The sequence below is a fragment of the Pyrus communis genome, chromosome 1 (genome assembly GCF_041283825.1).
Source record: "Pyrus communis isolate YQ-2024b chromosome 1, ASM4128382v1, whole genome shotgun sequence".
In the NCBI taxonomy this organism is placed as follows: Eukaryota; Viridiplantae; Streptophyta; class Magnoliopsida; order Rosales; family Rosaceae; genus Pyrus; species Pyrus communis.
This window is the reverse complement of record NC_142565.1, coordinates 11,720,329-11,736,135: the sequence shown is the minus strand read 5'-3', so window position 1 is coordinate 11,736,135 and position 15,807 is coordinate 11,720,329. Positions and strand designations below refer to the sequence as shown.

Below are 15,807 nucleotides of genomic sequence, written 5' to 3'. Positions count from 1 at the left end.
AGGCAAATCCAATTTCGAGGGTAAAGCGAGAGAACAGGACAGGGGAGCAGAAGATCCTTGTTCAGTTGATGCCCAACAAAAGAAAACCCGCAAAGCATCAGTCTCTCTCTCATTTTTCTATTTCCGAAAATCCTTCTATTTCTCTCAAACCCTCCCCAAGGCTTGGCCTTTGGCACGCCATTGCCAAACCCTAAAACCCGCACTCCTACTCAGAACCCAATTCAAAGCTTCGCAATTTCTCGCCTTTTCTGGGAATCGGTACGCTGTTCAAAACCCTAGCCTTATATACTGCTTCAGTTATGGTGTTTCCATTGTTAGATTTTCTGATTTGATTTGGGTTTGCCAGTATTTCAGCACCGTTCGGGTAGCTTTGATTTTAAAGTGCTTTGAAATTGTAGGCTCAGTAGCAGATTTTAGGTTGCAATATACATTGTTGGTTCCACGCTTCAATCCGAAACGAATGTAGCTTTCGGTCAAAACCCTTTTGGCTATTTAGCTGTTACTTGATGAATTGGGTTTTACTCGCTAATGAATAAGATAGTATTGGTTGGGTTTGATTGTGATTTAAGACTGTTTTATTCTCTGTAGGCTGTGTAGGAAGCAATGAGCACCGACAAGACGCCGCCGAAAAAGGAACGTCCTCAAATAGTTAAATTGGATAAAGCTTTGGATCTGGTGAGATGATTTTTCCCCGTCGTGTTATGAACAATGTACTGTTTTCCGGTTACTACTACCATGTCTGGTCTATATGGTCTAGAGCAACTAGAACCCGGCATAGAATGCACATCCATTAGAATTTGAGATTTGATGATATGAAATGATAGTTTTCTTGGAGTTGTGTATCTTTCTGTCTCTGCGTGCGCGTTTGTGCGTGTGTGTGGTCACGCATGTTTGTGTGTGTGCGCGCGCCTGCATTTGTGTGTGTGTGAGTACGAGCGCGCGTGTGTGTACCTGTGTGTAGTGAATGAGCTCGGAAGAGAAATGCTGTTCTAAAAGATTGATTTGTCACTTGTAATTGGGTTGTGAATATCTGCAGCAGGCTATTAGACAAGAAAATAATGGGGTTCAAGTTTGAACTAATTTGAAACCTCCCCAGGTTGTTTTAAATGAGATTGTTTTGAGTACATGATAACTCTGATGATTATATGATTTTTATATGTTTATGGGGATAAACAACATTTACATCAACGCGGTATCTCCGTAATCTCTTAGTTAAGAGTATCTGTTTTTGCCAGTGATGTCATAGCAATCTGGTTGAAAATCCTTATGAATGGGGTGTCGTGGAGTCTAAGAACTATGCAGTTCTTTGCAATGCTATTGTTGTCAATCCCTTCATTGATATTCAAAAGCTAACTTTCTTTGTGCATGAAAATTGGCTGATGTGCAGGCTAAAAAATGGCTTAATACCATGAGTGAACCTGCAGAAGATGAGCCATTTGAAATACAGGCTCGGCCTGCTAGGCAAGTTGATTTATTTATCTATTTTGTGTTTAAGAGAGTATAATTATCCTTAGTTGCCAATATTGGCTGTTATTGAGACATTATTGACTTTCTGCAGAACTCTTTATTGAATTTTGCAGGCTTGGACTAGGTGCTGTAGCTCCCCGCCCGTCCAAGTTTGCACCTTCAAATGATCCTCTTGAAAGGAAATTACATTACAAGTTGGATGCCGCAAGAAGAAATGCTGCTAAAATTGCAGAGGAGTCCACACTAACTGCTAACGATAATGATGACAATGATGATGAAGATAGCAGAACTAGTGCCTTTGCAAAGAAAAGACCAGCAGCTCCAGTAACCCCATCGTTACGGGCGAAGAAAAGGCAGAAGTAACCATCTCACCTTGTCATGTAGGAAAGAAAATTAACCATCTCACCTTGTCAAAAGTGAATCTCTAGAGCTTTTGTTCTCATTCAGTAAACCTCACACAATTTTCGTTTGAGTAGACTTGACGGCGTTACGTAAGTTAAAAGTACAATCTTCATGAGAAATGCTAGTTTGTGTTTATGTAATTATATGATATGGGAGGCAAATGAGCTGCACTGCACAACATTGTTGTATTAATTCAGTCATTTTCTTAAGACATAATTCTTTGATAATATTAAAGAGGCTTGTGTGTTTGCCGATAACCTTTGCAGCTTCCTCTCCTATTATTATTTGAATCCAAAGAATATTTCTAATAAATAAATAAATTTCTTTCTGAATTTTGTTGTTTGTTGAGGAGAGAAATTTTGTGAAAGAGTAGAACATTGAATTCTTAATTTCCCTCAGAATTGAGAAGTTGGCTATAGCTGTATGCTCCTTTGCTTCATCCAAATTTGAATCCCTCTCCCTTAAATTTGGACGAATTTAGAGTAGATTATCTCTATGTTAGTAAAAGTTAAAAACAGAAGTTTGTTAATTCCCTAATTTACATTTATTAAGAGAAAAAAAAATACTTGCCTTAATTAAAGTAATACGAATCATGCGTTGTATGATTCATATTTATAGACATCACACTCCCTTAAACCACTGTGGAATGCCTAATAAAATCTCCGCTTCCCGTCCAATATAATTTTTCCACAACTTTTATTAATCTGCAATCCAAAATCCAGCTTGTTCAATGTATATAACAAAACCTAGCATGATGTTCCTTTATTTTCTTTGTAATTACTAATTACAACACCAGTAATAGTCAGTCACAAGACTAACAACTCACAACTTGTTTTTTTTCTTTTGGAAATACACAACCTACAACTTCTTGTACTCCAACCCTTTCAAATACAACACCAAATATAAAGAACAAGGTAACACAGTTGACAATGAATGAAATCAACAACACTCTCAACTAAACACTCCAACCCTCTATAAATCTACACTTATAAGAACAACTCTCCACATTACCGCCTCGGCGGTTGACACAGATGACGACTCAGAAATGGTACCTGTTCTTATCTGTCTTGTATAATCGACTTGCAGAGAAGTGCCAGAGTTCTTGCAAAGAGAATTTGCAGACCAGATATCTGTTCCCTGGCTATCAAGGACTTTCAGGTGACTGACTGCTGCTCCGGAATCCGGATGCCCCTGAGCCTTAGTTTTGACTTGTAACAGATTCTATACTATCTACATGATGTCAGTTAACAAAGTTGCAAATCCAGTTCATACCGGATCCACGGTACTCCAGGAAAGCTAAAATGCTGATTCTCACCCTCTGGATGCACAGGTATGACTTGCTTTCCAGCTGCCTCAGCAAGAAGGTGGCTTGGCATTTGATATAGACAAATCGAAGTCAGATTGAGTTCTATAAGTTGAGAATGCTTTCTGTTTCATTTGATTCAGCTACAACTGAAGCATTGCTCTCTGTTTCATTTGATTCAGATTTAACTGAAACATCTTCACTTCCGAGACTTCCTTCTACATAGCTTAATATGGTGTCTTCCATCAATTCTTGGAGAATGGCTTCACCCATGTCAACACCAATGGTCTCAGCATCGAACCGAAGGTCCATCCACGTTCCAGTTCTTGACATGTCTTTTGTGACAATCTGGTCCAAAGTACGAGGCAATGGAAGTGGACGGAGATGCCAATAAACTTCTATCCAGACCTCATCTATAGCAGTTTTCATATCCGGTACTGGCCTTATACTAGGTTTTGCAGATGATATCCGAGGGAAGCAACCATAATAACGCCCACAAATCTCCAGTAGAACTTCATTAATACAGTCAACAAGGAGCTTTGGGTCATAGCAAAGCTGGTTAGGAAAAAATTCCACCTCATCACACAATGATGGCTCAATAATTTGGTCAGAAGAAAGCCACTTCATACAGAAGTCATCCCAATTGAAGACGGAGGCTTGCATGACTGCTTTTACAAAATCAAACATTAGTTCCTTGTCTTCTGTATAGGTTTTTGCATTGTTAGCTTGCTCTGGGGCTGAAGGGTCATAATCTTCAAATTCGATCTTTAGTGGTTGTAGCTCTCCTGCGGATCAGTAAAAAAGTTAATATTAATGGAGAAATGCAAAACATATAAGGATTCAAAGTTAATCAACTGTCTTAGTATGAAGCATACCAAATCGAGAAATAGTTTTCCTGGGGCTGATATCATCCTCTGTGAATAGTGGCTCAAGAACTGAAACAGGACTTGGCCGCTCTGGTGTATCTATAGCACTTTCTGAATTTTCAACATGCTTGGTGGTTGAAGAGCTGGAAGGGGATGCTAATGAAGAAGATTGCGGGTTTTTGTCATATGAATCCTGGAAGATGGGCAAGAATAATTATCAGGATGGAGATGATGGATATAAGCAGGGCAAGTTTACCAAAGGAAAAATAAATTATATGCACAAAAAAGAAAGATATTATTACCTGTTGTAAGCATTCCAAAATTCTTTTATCATCATTTTGGTCATTTATGGAGATTGAAGAACCACTTAGTTCAGAGAGGGCATCCAAGACAAATTCTTCTTCCCAAGCAACAATTTCTTCTTCCCAAGCAACAATTTCTTTTCCATTTTTAATCTCAACACCTACAAAAATTTTATAAAATCCTAAATACCAAAGAATTTAAAAGCAAGCACGGAGACTAATCAAAATGTTTGTCATTGTAAATTCAACAGCTGCGAGAATCAATACCTTCAGAATTCTTCTCGTCTACGATGGAAGGATGGGTTTCTTCCACTTCATTATCTTGAATCAGATTATCAGAGATGCTTGGTATTGAGTTAGGAGGCTGAACCTTATCATCAGGGTTATTGTCAGAATTAGACGGCAGACTCTCTAAGTTGTGTGCTACCTCACCAAGAGGGATGGCATTTTTCTCTCGCTTAGGAGACCATGTATTCTCATTGGCCTTCAAAAGTTTGTCATAGGCAGACAATCTCATCTGTGCGGTAACAAAGCCATGCTCCAAGTCCCTTCCTGGACTGCCAAAAGGAGAAACGTTGTACTCAGGAAGAGAAAGAATCTTTCCCAAGGTTTTAGGAAACTGCCGTCTTGAGATATCTACACCATCATCTCCATTACTCAGCATCTCACAGAGATGCTTCTTGGCCTCAATGTAGAGGTTAGATAGCCTTTCATCCACAAGACCATGATTTTCATGTTTCAAACTTACTTCAGGTTCTTTCACTTTCCCAGTCTTTTCTGCCCTCTTGGTACCACCGGAAGGTTTAGCAATTCTTTCAATGTAGAAATGCTCTTTACCAGGAGAACTTCTAAGTTTTTCCTTACCAATTCCTTTGTCACTACCTCCCGAATTTTGACGCCCATAAGGCAATCTGTTTGAACTTCCAACAGTAGATGCCCCATGGTGTTGCTTTCCCATTGCATTCTTTAGTTTCCTTTTTATTTCCGAGAGAAAAAAGTGGGAACCAACTCTCTCACTTGGCCCTTTATTTCTTACAATGTTATGGGATTCTGAGGATGCACTATCTCCAGTTTCAGAATTTCGTAACGCTGGAGGCCCAGGCTTCAAAATGACAATTCTCTTTGAAGCTTCAGAATCCTCATTTTCCTTACTTGGGTTTCTTTCCTGAGGCTTGACCTTTCTCCTGAAAAAGTACCGCTGTTTACGGTTGACAAGCTCCTCAGATTGTTTTACATCACCAAGCTTCTGTTCCGACAACTTGGACTCTGCAAAGGAAGCGTATTCTTCATCTTTCTCTATCTGAGCATCCTGGAACTTTTGGATATGTTTTGCCAACAGTGAGTTTGGATCCTGCAAAAGTTTCAGGAACAATTCCTCATCTGAACTTAAGACCTCGAGCGCATCCATTAGTTCTTTGAAGTGGTGGACTTTCTGATCTTCCGTAAGATGTTTCCCATCTGCTAACTTATGGTTCATGAACTCCTTGATTGCCACACATAATTTTTCTTCAAAATCAGAATGCTTGTCGCTTGGTTCCACAGGAGCTTCACCATTCACGTCATGATTCAAGCAATTGATATATTTCTGATGGATCTGGCAACATACCTCTTCCATTATCTCATCCATTCCAACATTACTTCTAGTTTTCTGTTCCGGATTCTGATTGCAAGAGCACCCAGATTCCGAGTTCTCTGGAGCATTCATAATATGGGTGTCCATGTCTCGGCTTTTCTTGCGAGTCCTCTTTGTTTTCTTCTGGTCCTTTCTGTTCTGGCTTGAATCTGACTGCCTAGTTTCCACTGCATCATTGCTTATCTCCTTCTTCATGCCCTGCTCACTGGACATTTCTTCTTCCATGAGTTTCTTCACACTAGGTTTACAAGCATCCACTACCACTATTGCTTTTGAGCTCCCATCGCCATCCTGAAGCATTTAATACAGCTCTATGAGTTATATAATCACTCAATTAGTGAATTAAATAAATTTGATATGGATGCAACTTACGAGTGTGCCTTCAAAGTTTTCATCCAAAGTGCTCAAAACCTCAAACTTGTTCCTCGAAAGTCCAGTAGCTGCAGAAAGAGAATTAGGACTTGCAAGAAACATTGCCCTTCTGATGATTCCAGATCAAATTTTTACTAAAACCATTTAGATAAACATGTTAACTAGTACAACTTTTCCAGAGAAATCCCCAAAACACAACTGCTACTCACTGAATTCATTTCAGCCTGAAGAAACTTAGAGCAGAAAATCCTTGCATGTTGCAAATATCCAGTTAAAAGTGGATTCTAAGTTGAGAGTTCTTACCAACAGTTTGCTTACTTTCATGCCTCTTATCAGAAATCAGCTTCCAGGTGGGGCGGCCGTGCCGGAAGTCAAAGATACTCATCAAACCCCACATGCAGCCTAACTGATCTTTCTCATACCTCACAGAGCGTTTCTGTGACTTCTTTGCCATATCTAAGGGATGAATATATAGTTTCAACAGGCTTTGTTCATCCAAAATCTGTCACTGGTCTGGCTGCAAGAAACCCCAACAAACAAAAAAACAAATAAAATTAACAAGCAGCAGTTGAATGGTACTTCAAAACTTCAAAGATTAAGAAATGTTTTCCAAATCATGACAAAATTTGACTGTAGATGATCAATCAACAGATGCAAATAGTAGTACTCTGATCAATATAAAATGGCATGCACGAAGGAATTACCTCAAATTCAGAGGCTCAAATTCGATACACCGAAAGAACAGAAATGCAGCCGGATAAAAGTCTGTTGCATAAACAAGGCAGATTCCAATTCCAACTCCTCAAGTTTTCCAACAGAGTGAGGCTCAAGATTCCAAAACTTTCTTTGGATGGCAAGGTATCTAAAGCCTTATTTTTTCACTCATAAAAGCCTTAACCAGCACCTCAAATTCTCCACAAAAAAGGCTCAAAATTCCTGCAATTTGGTCTTCACTTGAAAGAAAAGACTATTCAAAGACAATTACGCACTTGATCATCACAAATGGTGTTAAAAGGTCAAAAATTTCACCCCTCAAATTCAGTGAACAAAACTAAGCAATGATGCTTGAAAATTGATCAGAAGCTTGAGATACACAAAAGTTTGAGATAAACCCAAATCTCCTTTTCAGAAATTCGATCCCAAATTCATGAGTTCGGCACAATGGAATTTACAATTCAGAAAATTCAGGCATGCGTCCGGTGTTTTTTGTTTTTTTATTAAAAAGAAACCCCTTTGAAGGTCAAGGCTTCTGAAGCAACACACAGCATGAAAAATTCAGGACAGTACAATGCAGCATTGAAACGACCCTTTTGAAGTACTCAAAATCCAACCCAATTTTTCTTTTTCTTTTTCTTTCCGCAATTCTGAAAATATCACAAGTTTTGGAGAAAATCCAGATTAAGTTCAAGAAAATTCAACCAAACAATGGTGAAAACAAAGACTTTTTCTAAAAATTTTCAAAGTGGGCATCTTTTTGACAGCCAAAAAGGGAGGTGGAAATGGTAATCCAGCACCGACCCCCTATTTTTTGAGGAGAACGGTGAAACGGGCAGCCATTAAAGACTGAGAAAAGTGGAGGGAGAGAAGTGGGAAGTGGTGGTGGGAAAAAAGACAAAAACTTTACAATGCTTTCTTGCTGTTGGCTTTGGGTTAGAGAGAGGGAGAGAGGAAGTGGTGGTGGGAAAAAAGACAAAAACTTTACAATGCTTTCTTGCTGTTGGCTTTGGGTTAGAGAGAGGGAGAGAGAGTAGAAGAAGAATACGTGACAGTTGGGGTTAGGATTGATTTTTGATGGGGTCCATTCCAGTGAGGGGAGGGAGGCTTTGTATTGAAGAAAAGTTGGGGTTCTCTCTCTCTCGATTTTCTTCTCTGTTCTGTTGTTCCAAACCATCATCAAAGTCGCCACCATCCACTCCCCACTCTCTGACTTTCTCTCCCTTCAAACCTTAACTCCTGAGCTGTAGAAGAAAATGTACCTACGAAGTTGTTGATGTACGCTTTAAGGAGAGAGAGTTTTTCGGAAGGATTTTTGCTCGTCACTATAAATTTTATTTAATACTCATCATACACTTAATCATTTATCACGTGTCAAATACTTCCGAGTTTTTGAGCATTGAGATAAACAGACAAACACATGTTACAAACGAGATTTTGTTTAGTATTATTTTTTCATGCAAGTAAATATTAAGAAGGAGAAATCAGACTTGAAATTTCGAGTGTGACATCTAATGATTTTCTCGAATGATGAATGTTCATGATCAAATGAGATACCAGATTCTTGCAACGCAAAACTCTTTTTCTACTATATTTAGTAAATATTGTTATCAAATTGTTGACCAATTGAAGTACAAGATTCGTGTAAGAAAAATGATTTGTGACCCTTTGGAAGTAATGTTTCATGGCGGGGCGGCACAGTCCGTGACGACATCCACTTCTTCATTTTCTATGTGATAGCAGCTTCCACTATTCTTTTACTCCAAAGTTGATATCCCATTGTTCCTTACGTCATGAGTTTAGGCATAACCATATTCTCACTTATACTCAATTGTATTCAACTTTGATAGCGTTTATTGACGTAGTAGATTATTTGGCTATGACATACAATAAACCTTGAGTTTAGAGTTCAGACTTCAGATTTCAAAATTCAATGCTCAAAATCTAAAATCTAGGCGAGTAACCAATTCACCACTAAAAATTCGATAGCGTTTGTTGACATGGTTGATTGTTGAAAAAATTATGTTAAATAAATGACCAAATGACAAAAATACTTTCAATTTAATAAACAATAGGCCAAAATGATTTGACAAAAATTTGAGTGTATTTTTTTTCTTTTTATTCCTTATTCAACAGAGATTTTTCACAGAATGACCAAAATGGTAAACAAAATCGGAGATCACTTTTATCGATTTTAAATCTCATGAACCATTTTGACTAAAAATCCTTCTTACCATGATTTAATTACTTAAACCATGTAAATTTGCATTTTTTATACTATATTTATTTATTAAGTAGACGCGAGATTTTCTCGACGCAACTCTAATATAAATCCACGAAGTTCTTGTATGTATTACACATCATATATACTGAAATAATGTTTTGCATGCAAATTTAACAATGTTATATATTTTCCTATGAAAGAAAAATGAAAAAAAAGAAAAGACAGTGGTACTTCAGAATAAAACAGTGGATGAAGATTAAACACTGGGCCAGTGGGCATGGTGGTAAAAACATTCGAGTCGTCCTTGTGATTTAATGTATGGATGGATTCAAGTCGTTCAATTGGAAGCCTGCAGTGAGGCTGACTGGCTGAGGCATCAACAACTAACTGTCTGTCTGCTTTGAAATTTGAAAGATATGCTATTATTATTTGCATATCCTATTTATATATACTCAACGTTTTCTATTTATACTGACACACACAAAGTTTTAAAAGACGCTAGGTGCTAGTTGAACAGCGAACTAAGGTCTTTTTTACTAGCACAATTACATAAAGTGAATTACGACACTAATTAAGTACTCTTTGACCCAATTATAACCTTTGTCTTCAAGTAATTATATCAAATGATGCCTGCAATTTGAATTCTAATTCAAGCTGTGGTGGCTCTAAAGAAAGTACAAAACACCTGAATCCTTGGCCCTCAGAAAACAACTGTGTTTTCTTTTTAATTTGTTCATAAGAAGCCATATTGTTAATATTTAACTCTTCATTCACTTTTTCCATTCAAAAAAAAAAAAAAATATTTCAAAGGTGCCTTCGGGGACATCCGATAAAAAAAAGTTAATATTATTTAATTATAAGAGAATTATAATGTCCAAGTAATACAACATAAAAAAACATACGATGTCTCAACTTAACCACATATTATTAAGTGTTGAGTGCTATTACAAAAGCTTTGCTGATATTAAGGATGAAGACTTTCATATATTAATTGTATATCATTTTGCTATACGATCTATTCTCCAACAATCATGTCGTTTACCTCAGTAGTAAATTTAATGCATGTAAGGTAAGACAAACTTTGAATTACTTACTCTATATTATGAACAAAAAATGTAGTACTATTTACACACATTCTTGTTAATTTTTATCTATTGATTTTCTTCCTTTCATTCGATCCGACAATTAAAAATTAAGATGAATGTAAGAAATAAAAATAACTGCGTGGATAACAGCACCCAAAAAAATAGGACAAGAATTTGCATGGGAAAATGCATGTAAACATTCGTCGGCAGTGAAAAATATAAAAGGTAGGCAAATTAGAGCTGAGATACCAAATGCTTGTCCATAGTGCATGTGAGGAGCAGTTGGGCCTCAAGGGGCAGTTCAGTTGGGCCCTACTGCATGGGAAAGCAGCTGGGTCCACCAAAACCACACACACTTTACCAACTTCAATGCTGATTTATTGTCTAATCAAAAGGCCCATATGAGACAAAGTGCCACCTTGCCTCTACCCTAATGTCCGTTGAATGATTTCACACGCCACTCGTATTCATAGGAACTTATTAAATAAATAATAAAAATTCTTCTCTAACGTATGACATGCACCCGATTGAGATTTTTTTTTTCTTTAAACTTGGTCAAAAAATTTAACAATCCAAAACTTCGAAAATAAAAAAGGAAAATTCGAACTTGAATGAAACGAGTTGAGCTTACTTTTTTAACCAGCTTGATTAAAACAAGGCTAATAATGAAAAAGTTTTTTTTTTTTTGGAACAAACGATAATATTTATATTAAGGGAGTGGGGTAGTGGGCTAAGTCTTACAATGAGCTTGTCATAATGATATGGTTTAACTTCGCTTTTGACGAGAATCAATCTAAGATCTCTTACTTACAAGTGAAAAGTAATATAACTAGATCATAGTACTAAGGTGTCAAAACCCAATGAAAAAGGTTGGGTAGCACAATTGAATTAAAAACTGATCAAGTGGCAATTTTTTTGTTTAGAAAAGGGAGGGAAACCAATAGTAAAGGGACAACAACTTGGAGTTGAAATGTTTCTTTTTATTATTAAAATTAATTTCATCCCTCCTATGTCATGTTATTAGGTGTTGGGGTGGGTAAAAACATACAAATTGTAAAACTTGACCTCTAATCTCATCACACAATACCAATGACACATTAACAATGCCAACTAACACACACAAGTGTTTGGACAATGGAAATTGCCTATTGAGGACAATCTCCAAGTTTTGGATTATTTGGGATTTTTTTTTTGTTTTAAGGGATCACTACTACCTAGCTAACATTAAATTTATCACCAAATCTCTTGTTAATTTTGGATGTTTTTATAATTTACCATAATATTATTATCAATTTACAAGTTATAATATAGATGGGGTGACATATTTACATTTCAGAATACAATATCAAAAAATATTTTTGTTTTTATTCACAATATGTGCTTGTGTTACGGCCATACCAACGAATTGATCTTGACTTACACAATGTGGAAATAAGTTTTTTTGAAGAAAATCATCGGAATGACAGTCACATCCCTATATAGTGTTATCAAATCACTCATAGTTTATTACGTATATAAATTTAATTATTAATATATATTATGAATTTATAAATCGATGAAATATTAACAATATCATCTATCTCATATCATAAAACTTAAATTGTAATACTACGTGATCGTGTGACCGACACCATCCAAAAAAAATTCTAATTTTCCCCTAGAGTCACAATGATGGAGATTGATTTATATGATTCTGTCAGTCTTGTATGACACATATAACCAAACAAAATTAACAAAAATTAGTTTAGTATTTATATAAAAAGAGTCAAATAGAGAAAGGGTCGAGAAGGAAGAGTGACAGGGAGAGCAACCAATGATGCAGCTTTTTGTCTTTCTTGCCCTTGAAGATATACAAGAAATGTATATTAAGGGTTAGTGGAATTTCAAGGACCACAAGCGCACCACTCATGCAAAGGGAGACAATTTGTTTTGGATTTATCATTCAACTTTCCTTCTTACTTATAAAATTTCTATTAATTTGGAAGGAAAAATAGAAGCAAGTTAAGGACACGTTTGATGCATAGGATTGACTTGGTTTGGATTAATTGTATGGATTAGGTTGGATTAATTTTATTTAGGCCTCTCATTTTAAATGGCCTAAATATCATGTTTAGTCTAACACAACACAAAGCGATCAAAGGTTTACTAACTTAATCCCTTGTAGAATGAAGTCTGGAATCAACAGAAAATTTAGAGAAATCTCAAAGGTTATATTTGATTCATTCTTGAAAAATTACAATTGATACATACAAGTGACTTAAATAAAGATTATAAATGTTTGGAACAACTCAAAGGACTTCTAGGAATTAAAACAACTTTAACTAAACATTAATAGGACGACAAACGAAGAGTAAGATTTTTATTACGAAACTTTAAACATTATTTTAGAGGCTAAAACGACCCTGGATGGTTCAAATCCATTGTATATCACAACAGAGTGGTGAGTTAGACTCGTGGTTTCGTCCTTTTATCTTATGACAGTCCATTTCCTCTTTTATCCACCATTTGTTCTACATCATAGTCCACACTGAGATTGGTGTTAAGTAATTAAGCTTGTCCTAGTTTGGTCAATCCAAGGCTGCACAAAAGTTTTAATTTTAACCCTAAAAAAAAAAGAATAGGGTTTCAATTTTTTTTTTTCAACGAATGGGTTTCAGTTCATAAATAGTGCTTTGTTGCTTAAAGATGTAATGGGTTATTTGGTGCAACTTATTATTATTTTTTTTGGTTGGTTAATTTGGTGCAACTTTAACATAATTTGGTTTTCCTTTAGTGTCAATAAAATTGTTGAGATTGAATTATCAAATTTGGCCATCATCTCATTAGAGCAGCCAAATTTGAAATTTACGTTTGTGTTACTTATGGTTTGGAGGTTATTATATAAGGCTCTTACCAAATGATTTACTTAAATGACATGTCCGATGTTTAATAGTTATGGTTTATCTATTATGTGCTTCGACCGAATTCTCATCCTAAATAACTTATAAATTAGCAATCAACAATCAACAATATTTATCTATGCAGTCGACATTCTGTGATTAGTTCCTCTTCTTGCAGTATCATTTTGTGTGTAAAAATGCAGTCTTGTAATTTATCATGTTGTACGTTGTAAGTACCTTGTGACAAATTTGGGGATCCCCAACATTGCTCTTTCTTCAAGCATTGGATGCTCCCCTCCATCTTTTTGAGAATCCAATGCCTTAAAGCAAAAGTTTCATAATTTGTTTGCATGGCACACTCGAGGAGGCAATGGAAGTTTTGGCGGGTAAATATAGACTAGTTGCTTTATATAATACGTACGAGTGTGATGAACTGGCCACCATAGGAAGCATCGGAATCCTCCCCATAATTTAACTTGACAACTACAAGCTTTATGGAAATTTTCGCCACGATTTTGATGTTTTAATTTAATTTAATTTTTTATGATTATTTGGATCTTTTGTTTGGGAAATGTTTACCTATCAAGAGTAATATTTTATTGATGATTGAGTGATAAAATTTGCCGCATGAAATTAATGATAGAGTCAGAATTTTATTAATATACAAATTTTTAAAAATTTTAAGTCTAAAACTTGTTGCTGTTTAATTTTTTGTTTAGCTCCTAAATCCGTTTTACACCAAAATAAAAAAACATTGGTCTTCTTCTATATGGTATCGTTTGGTATGCAGACGGGACGTGACGAAACGGAACGGAATGGGACGGGACGGGACAGGACGGAACGGAATGGAGCGGGAGCAAAGATGCTCTCGGATGAAAACAAGGAGGAAGAAGAAGGAGACAGAGAGGTTATAATTTTGCGTTCTACGGATGTGGAACGAGTCGTTCCAGGGGGTGAGGTGGAACGAAAATTCACCCAAAACTCGTTCTGTGGAACAGCTCGTTCCACCCGTTTTAGGCACACCAAACGTGGAACGGAACGCCTTGTCCCACTCTGTTTTGTCCCGTCCCACGTACCAAACGGTACCTATGTCTTAGGTGTACGAGAGACGCGGTACAAACCATCTGCTTGAGAATCTTTTTTCTCTACAGCGGTTAGATGAGACGGGCAGGTAGCTTTGTTGTTACATCATTAAATTGATAAAAATAAGATGAAGGGTATAGAGGATAAGGTTCGAAATATTCTTCTAATGGCATATTGTATAATTGAAATCTAGCTTTGTTGACTATATAAACATAGAACCAACCAAATAAGACAAGTTATATGTCACACAAGAATAACAAAACAAAACAAGACAAAACAAAAGCAAATCGTCCTATGAACAACATTTTAGAACTCAAAAGCAAATCGTCCTGTAAACAACATTTTAGAATTCTAATCACCACTCATTACAACAAACATTAAAAAAGAACCTTATTCTAATTCTTTAAAGTAATTTATTTGAAATAAATGAATAACCGTAATTTTTCACCGGTTATTCTATTTGAAAAACAATAAAAAATAGGAGAGCAACCCTTTTGAAATTTTATTAGGAGTTAATGATGGAAAAAGGAGGACGGGGAAATAGCCGTGTGACGCGTGGGTCTTTGGAGGGCCCTATGCCTTTGGATTTTTATCATTTTTCATCAGTTTCTTAAATGACAATGATGATTTATTTATTTTATGTGGTTTTTTGTTTACAAAACAAAAATATATTGTCCTTATTCTGAAAAAGAATTAAAAGAGGTTGTAATTGGTAGATTGGTCACACGTCTTGGTTTTGCAGAGGGATCGTCCACCGACACAAAAAATTGGGACAGTTCCGAGTTGATTCTAGGCCGGAAAAAATTTCCAAAAATTTCGAATCAAATTAAAAAAAATTCTGATCTCAAATCAAAAAAATCCTAAATCAAAATTTCCAAAAATTTAAGGATGAAATATCAAATCGATCCCGAAATTTTGGTACAAAATTATATGTTGTCTACTCAATTTTTCAGTAATCTCATACCGAATCAAAATATTATATATAATTATTACATATATATATATATTATTTGAAATGTTGCTAACCACTAGTAGCAATATAATTGATGTGGTCTATAGGCAGCAACCATAGCCCTTTATTGCCACATTTGCCGATATGAAATTCCCACAAATGTGTCTATTTCTTCAACACGAAATCAAAAAATTGTATTGTTAGTTTTCAAACATATTAGGTTTGTAACTTATTTTTTTGCTTTTTTGTTTGTTACTTATTTTATTTTGGTTACATGTTAATTTAATTTGCTATGAATGATTGCTATTTCAATTTGTATGAAATTTGGGAAAACCAAATCATCCCGAAATACCGAAAATATTTTGAGAATCCTGAAAATTAAAAATACCAAAATTTTAGTTTAGAATTGGTCTTCAAATTCCCATTTAAAAAATTTTCGATTTAGAATTCAGAATTCCTATTTTCGGTTTGAGGTAACATAACGAAAACCCCACCCCACACCGCGCGCCCGTTGTTGATTCTATC

At 35.9% G+C, this 15,807-nt stretch overlaps 2 protein-coding genes across 3 annotated transcripts; one reads left to right on the top strand and one right to left on the bottom strand.

Annotated features, from left to right (window-relative positions):
- On the top strand, window positions 1-2,126 carry LOC137720961 (uncharacterized). Its single transcript, XM_068460086.2, has 4 exons — window positions 1-258; window positions 589-675; window positions 1,388-1,461; window positions 1,581-2,126. The coding sequence occupies exons 2-4, from the start codon at window positions 604-606 to the stop codon at window positions 1,828-1,830; spliced, it is 396 nt and encodes a 131-aa protein (XP_068316187.2). The 5' UTR covers window positions 1-258; window positions 589-603; the 3' UTR covers window positions 1,831-2,126.
- Window positions 2,127-2,606: 480 nt separating this feature from the next.
- TRM15 (GPI-anchored adhesin-like protein, putative (DUF3741)) lies at window positions 2,607-8,015 on the bottom strand. Of its 2 annotated transcripts, none has more exons than XM_068460084.2 (7): window positions 7,050-8,015; window positions 6,649-6,862; window positions 6,346-6,413; window positions 4,608-6,264; window positions 4,341-4,501; window positions 4,048-4,231; window positions 2,607-3,957 (listed from the first exon to the last, which is right to left on the bottom strand). In XM_068460084.2, exons 2-7 carry the CDS (start codon window positions 6,797-6,799, stop codon window positions 3,278-3,280), a joined length of 2,901 nt encoding a protein of 966 aa, XP_068316185.2. In that variant the 5' UTR covers window positions 6,800-6,862; window positions 7,050-8,015; the 3' UTR covers window positions 2,607-3,277. The 2 variants fall into 2 exon arrangements, with proteins under 2 accessions (XP_068316185.2, XP_068316186.2); XM_068460085.2 differs by having other exon boundaries at window positions 6,649-6,858; window positions 7,050-7,969.
- Between the last annotated feature and the right edge of the window lie 7,792 nt (window positions 8,016-15,807).

Excerpts from the sequence above, each read along its gene's own strand:
- LOC137720961 (XM_068460086.2), top strand. The coding sequence starts at position 604 with ATGAGCACCGACAAGACGCCGCCGAAAAAGGAACGTCCTCAAATAGTT. Across the intron at positions 676-1,387 it reads TGGATAAAGCTTTGGATCTG|GCTAAAAAATGGCTTAATAC; the intron begins GTGAGATGATTT and ends GCTGATGTGCAG. Across the intron at positions 1,462-1,580 it reads ATACAGGCTCGGCCTGCTAG|GCTTGGACTAGGTGCTGTAG; the intron begins GCAAGTTGATTT and ends TGAATTTTGCAG.
- TRM15 (XM_068460084.2), bottom strand. The coding sequence starts at position 6,799 with ATGGCAAAGAAGTCACAGAAACGCTCTGTGAGGTATGAGAAAGATCAG. Across the intron at positions 6,414-6,648 it reads TGAAAGTAAGCAAACTGTTG|CTACTGGACTTTCGAGGAAC; the intron begins GTAAGAACTCTC and ends CTCTTTCTGCAG. Across the intron at positions 3,958-4,047 it reads GAAAACTATTTCTCGATTTG|GAGAGCTACAACCACTAAAG; the intron begins GTATGCTTCATA and ends ACTGATCCGCAG.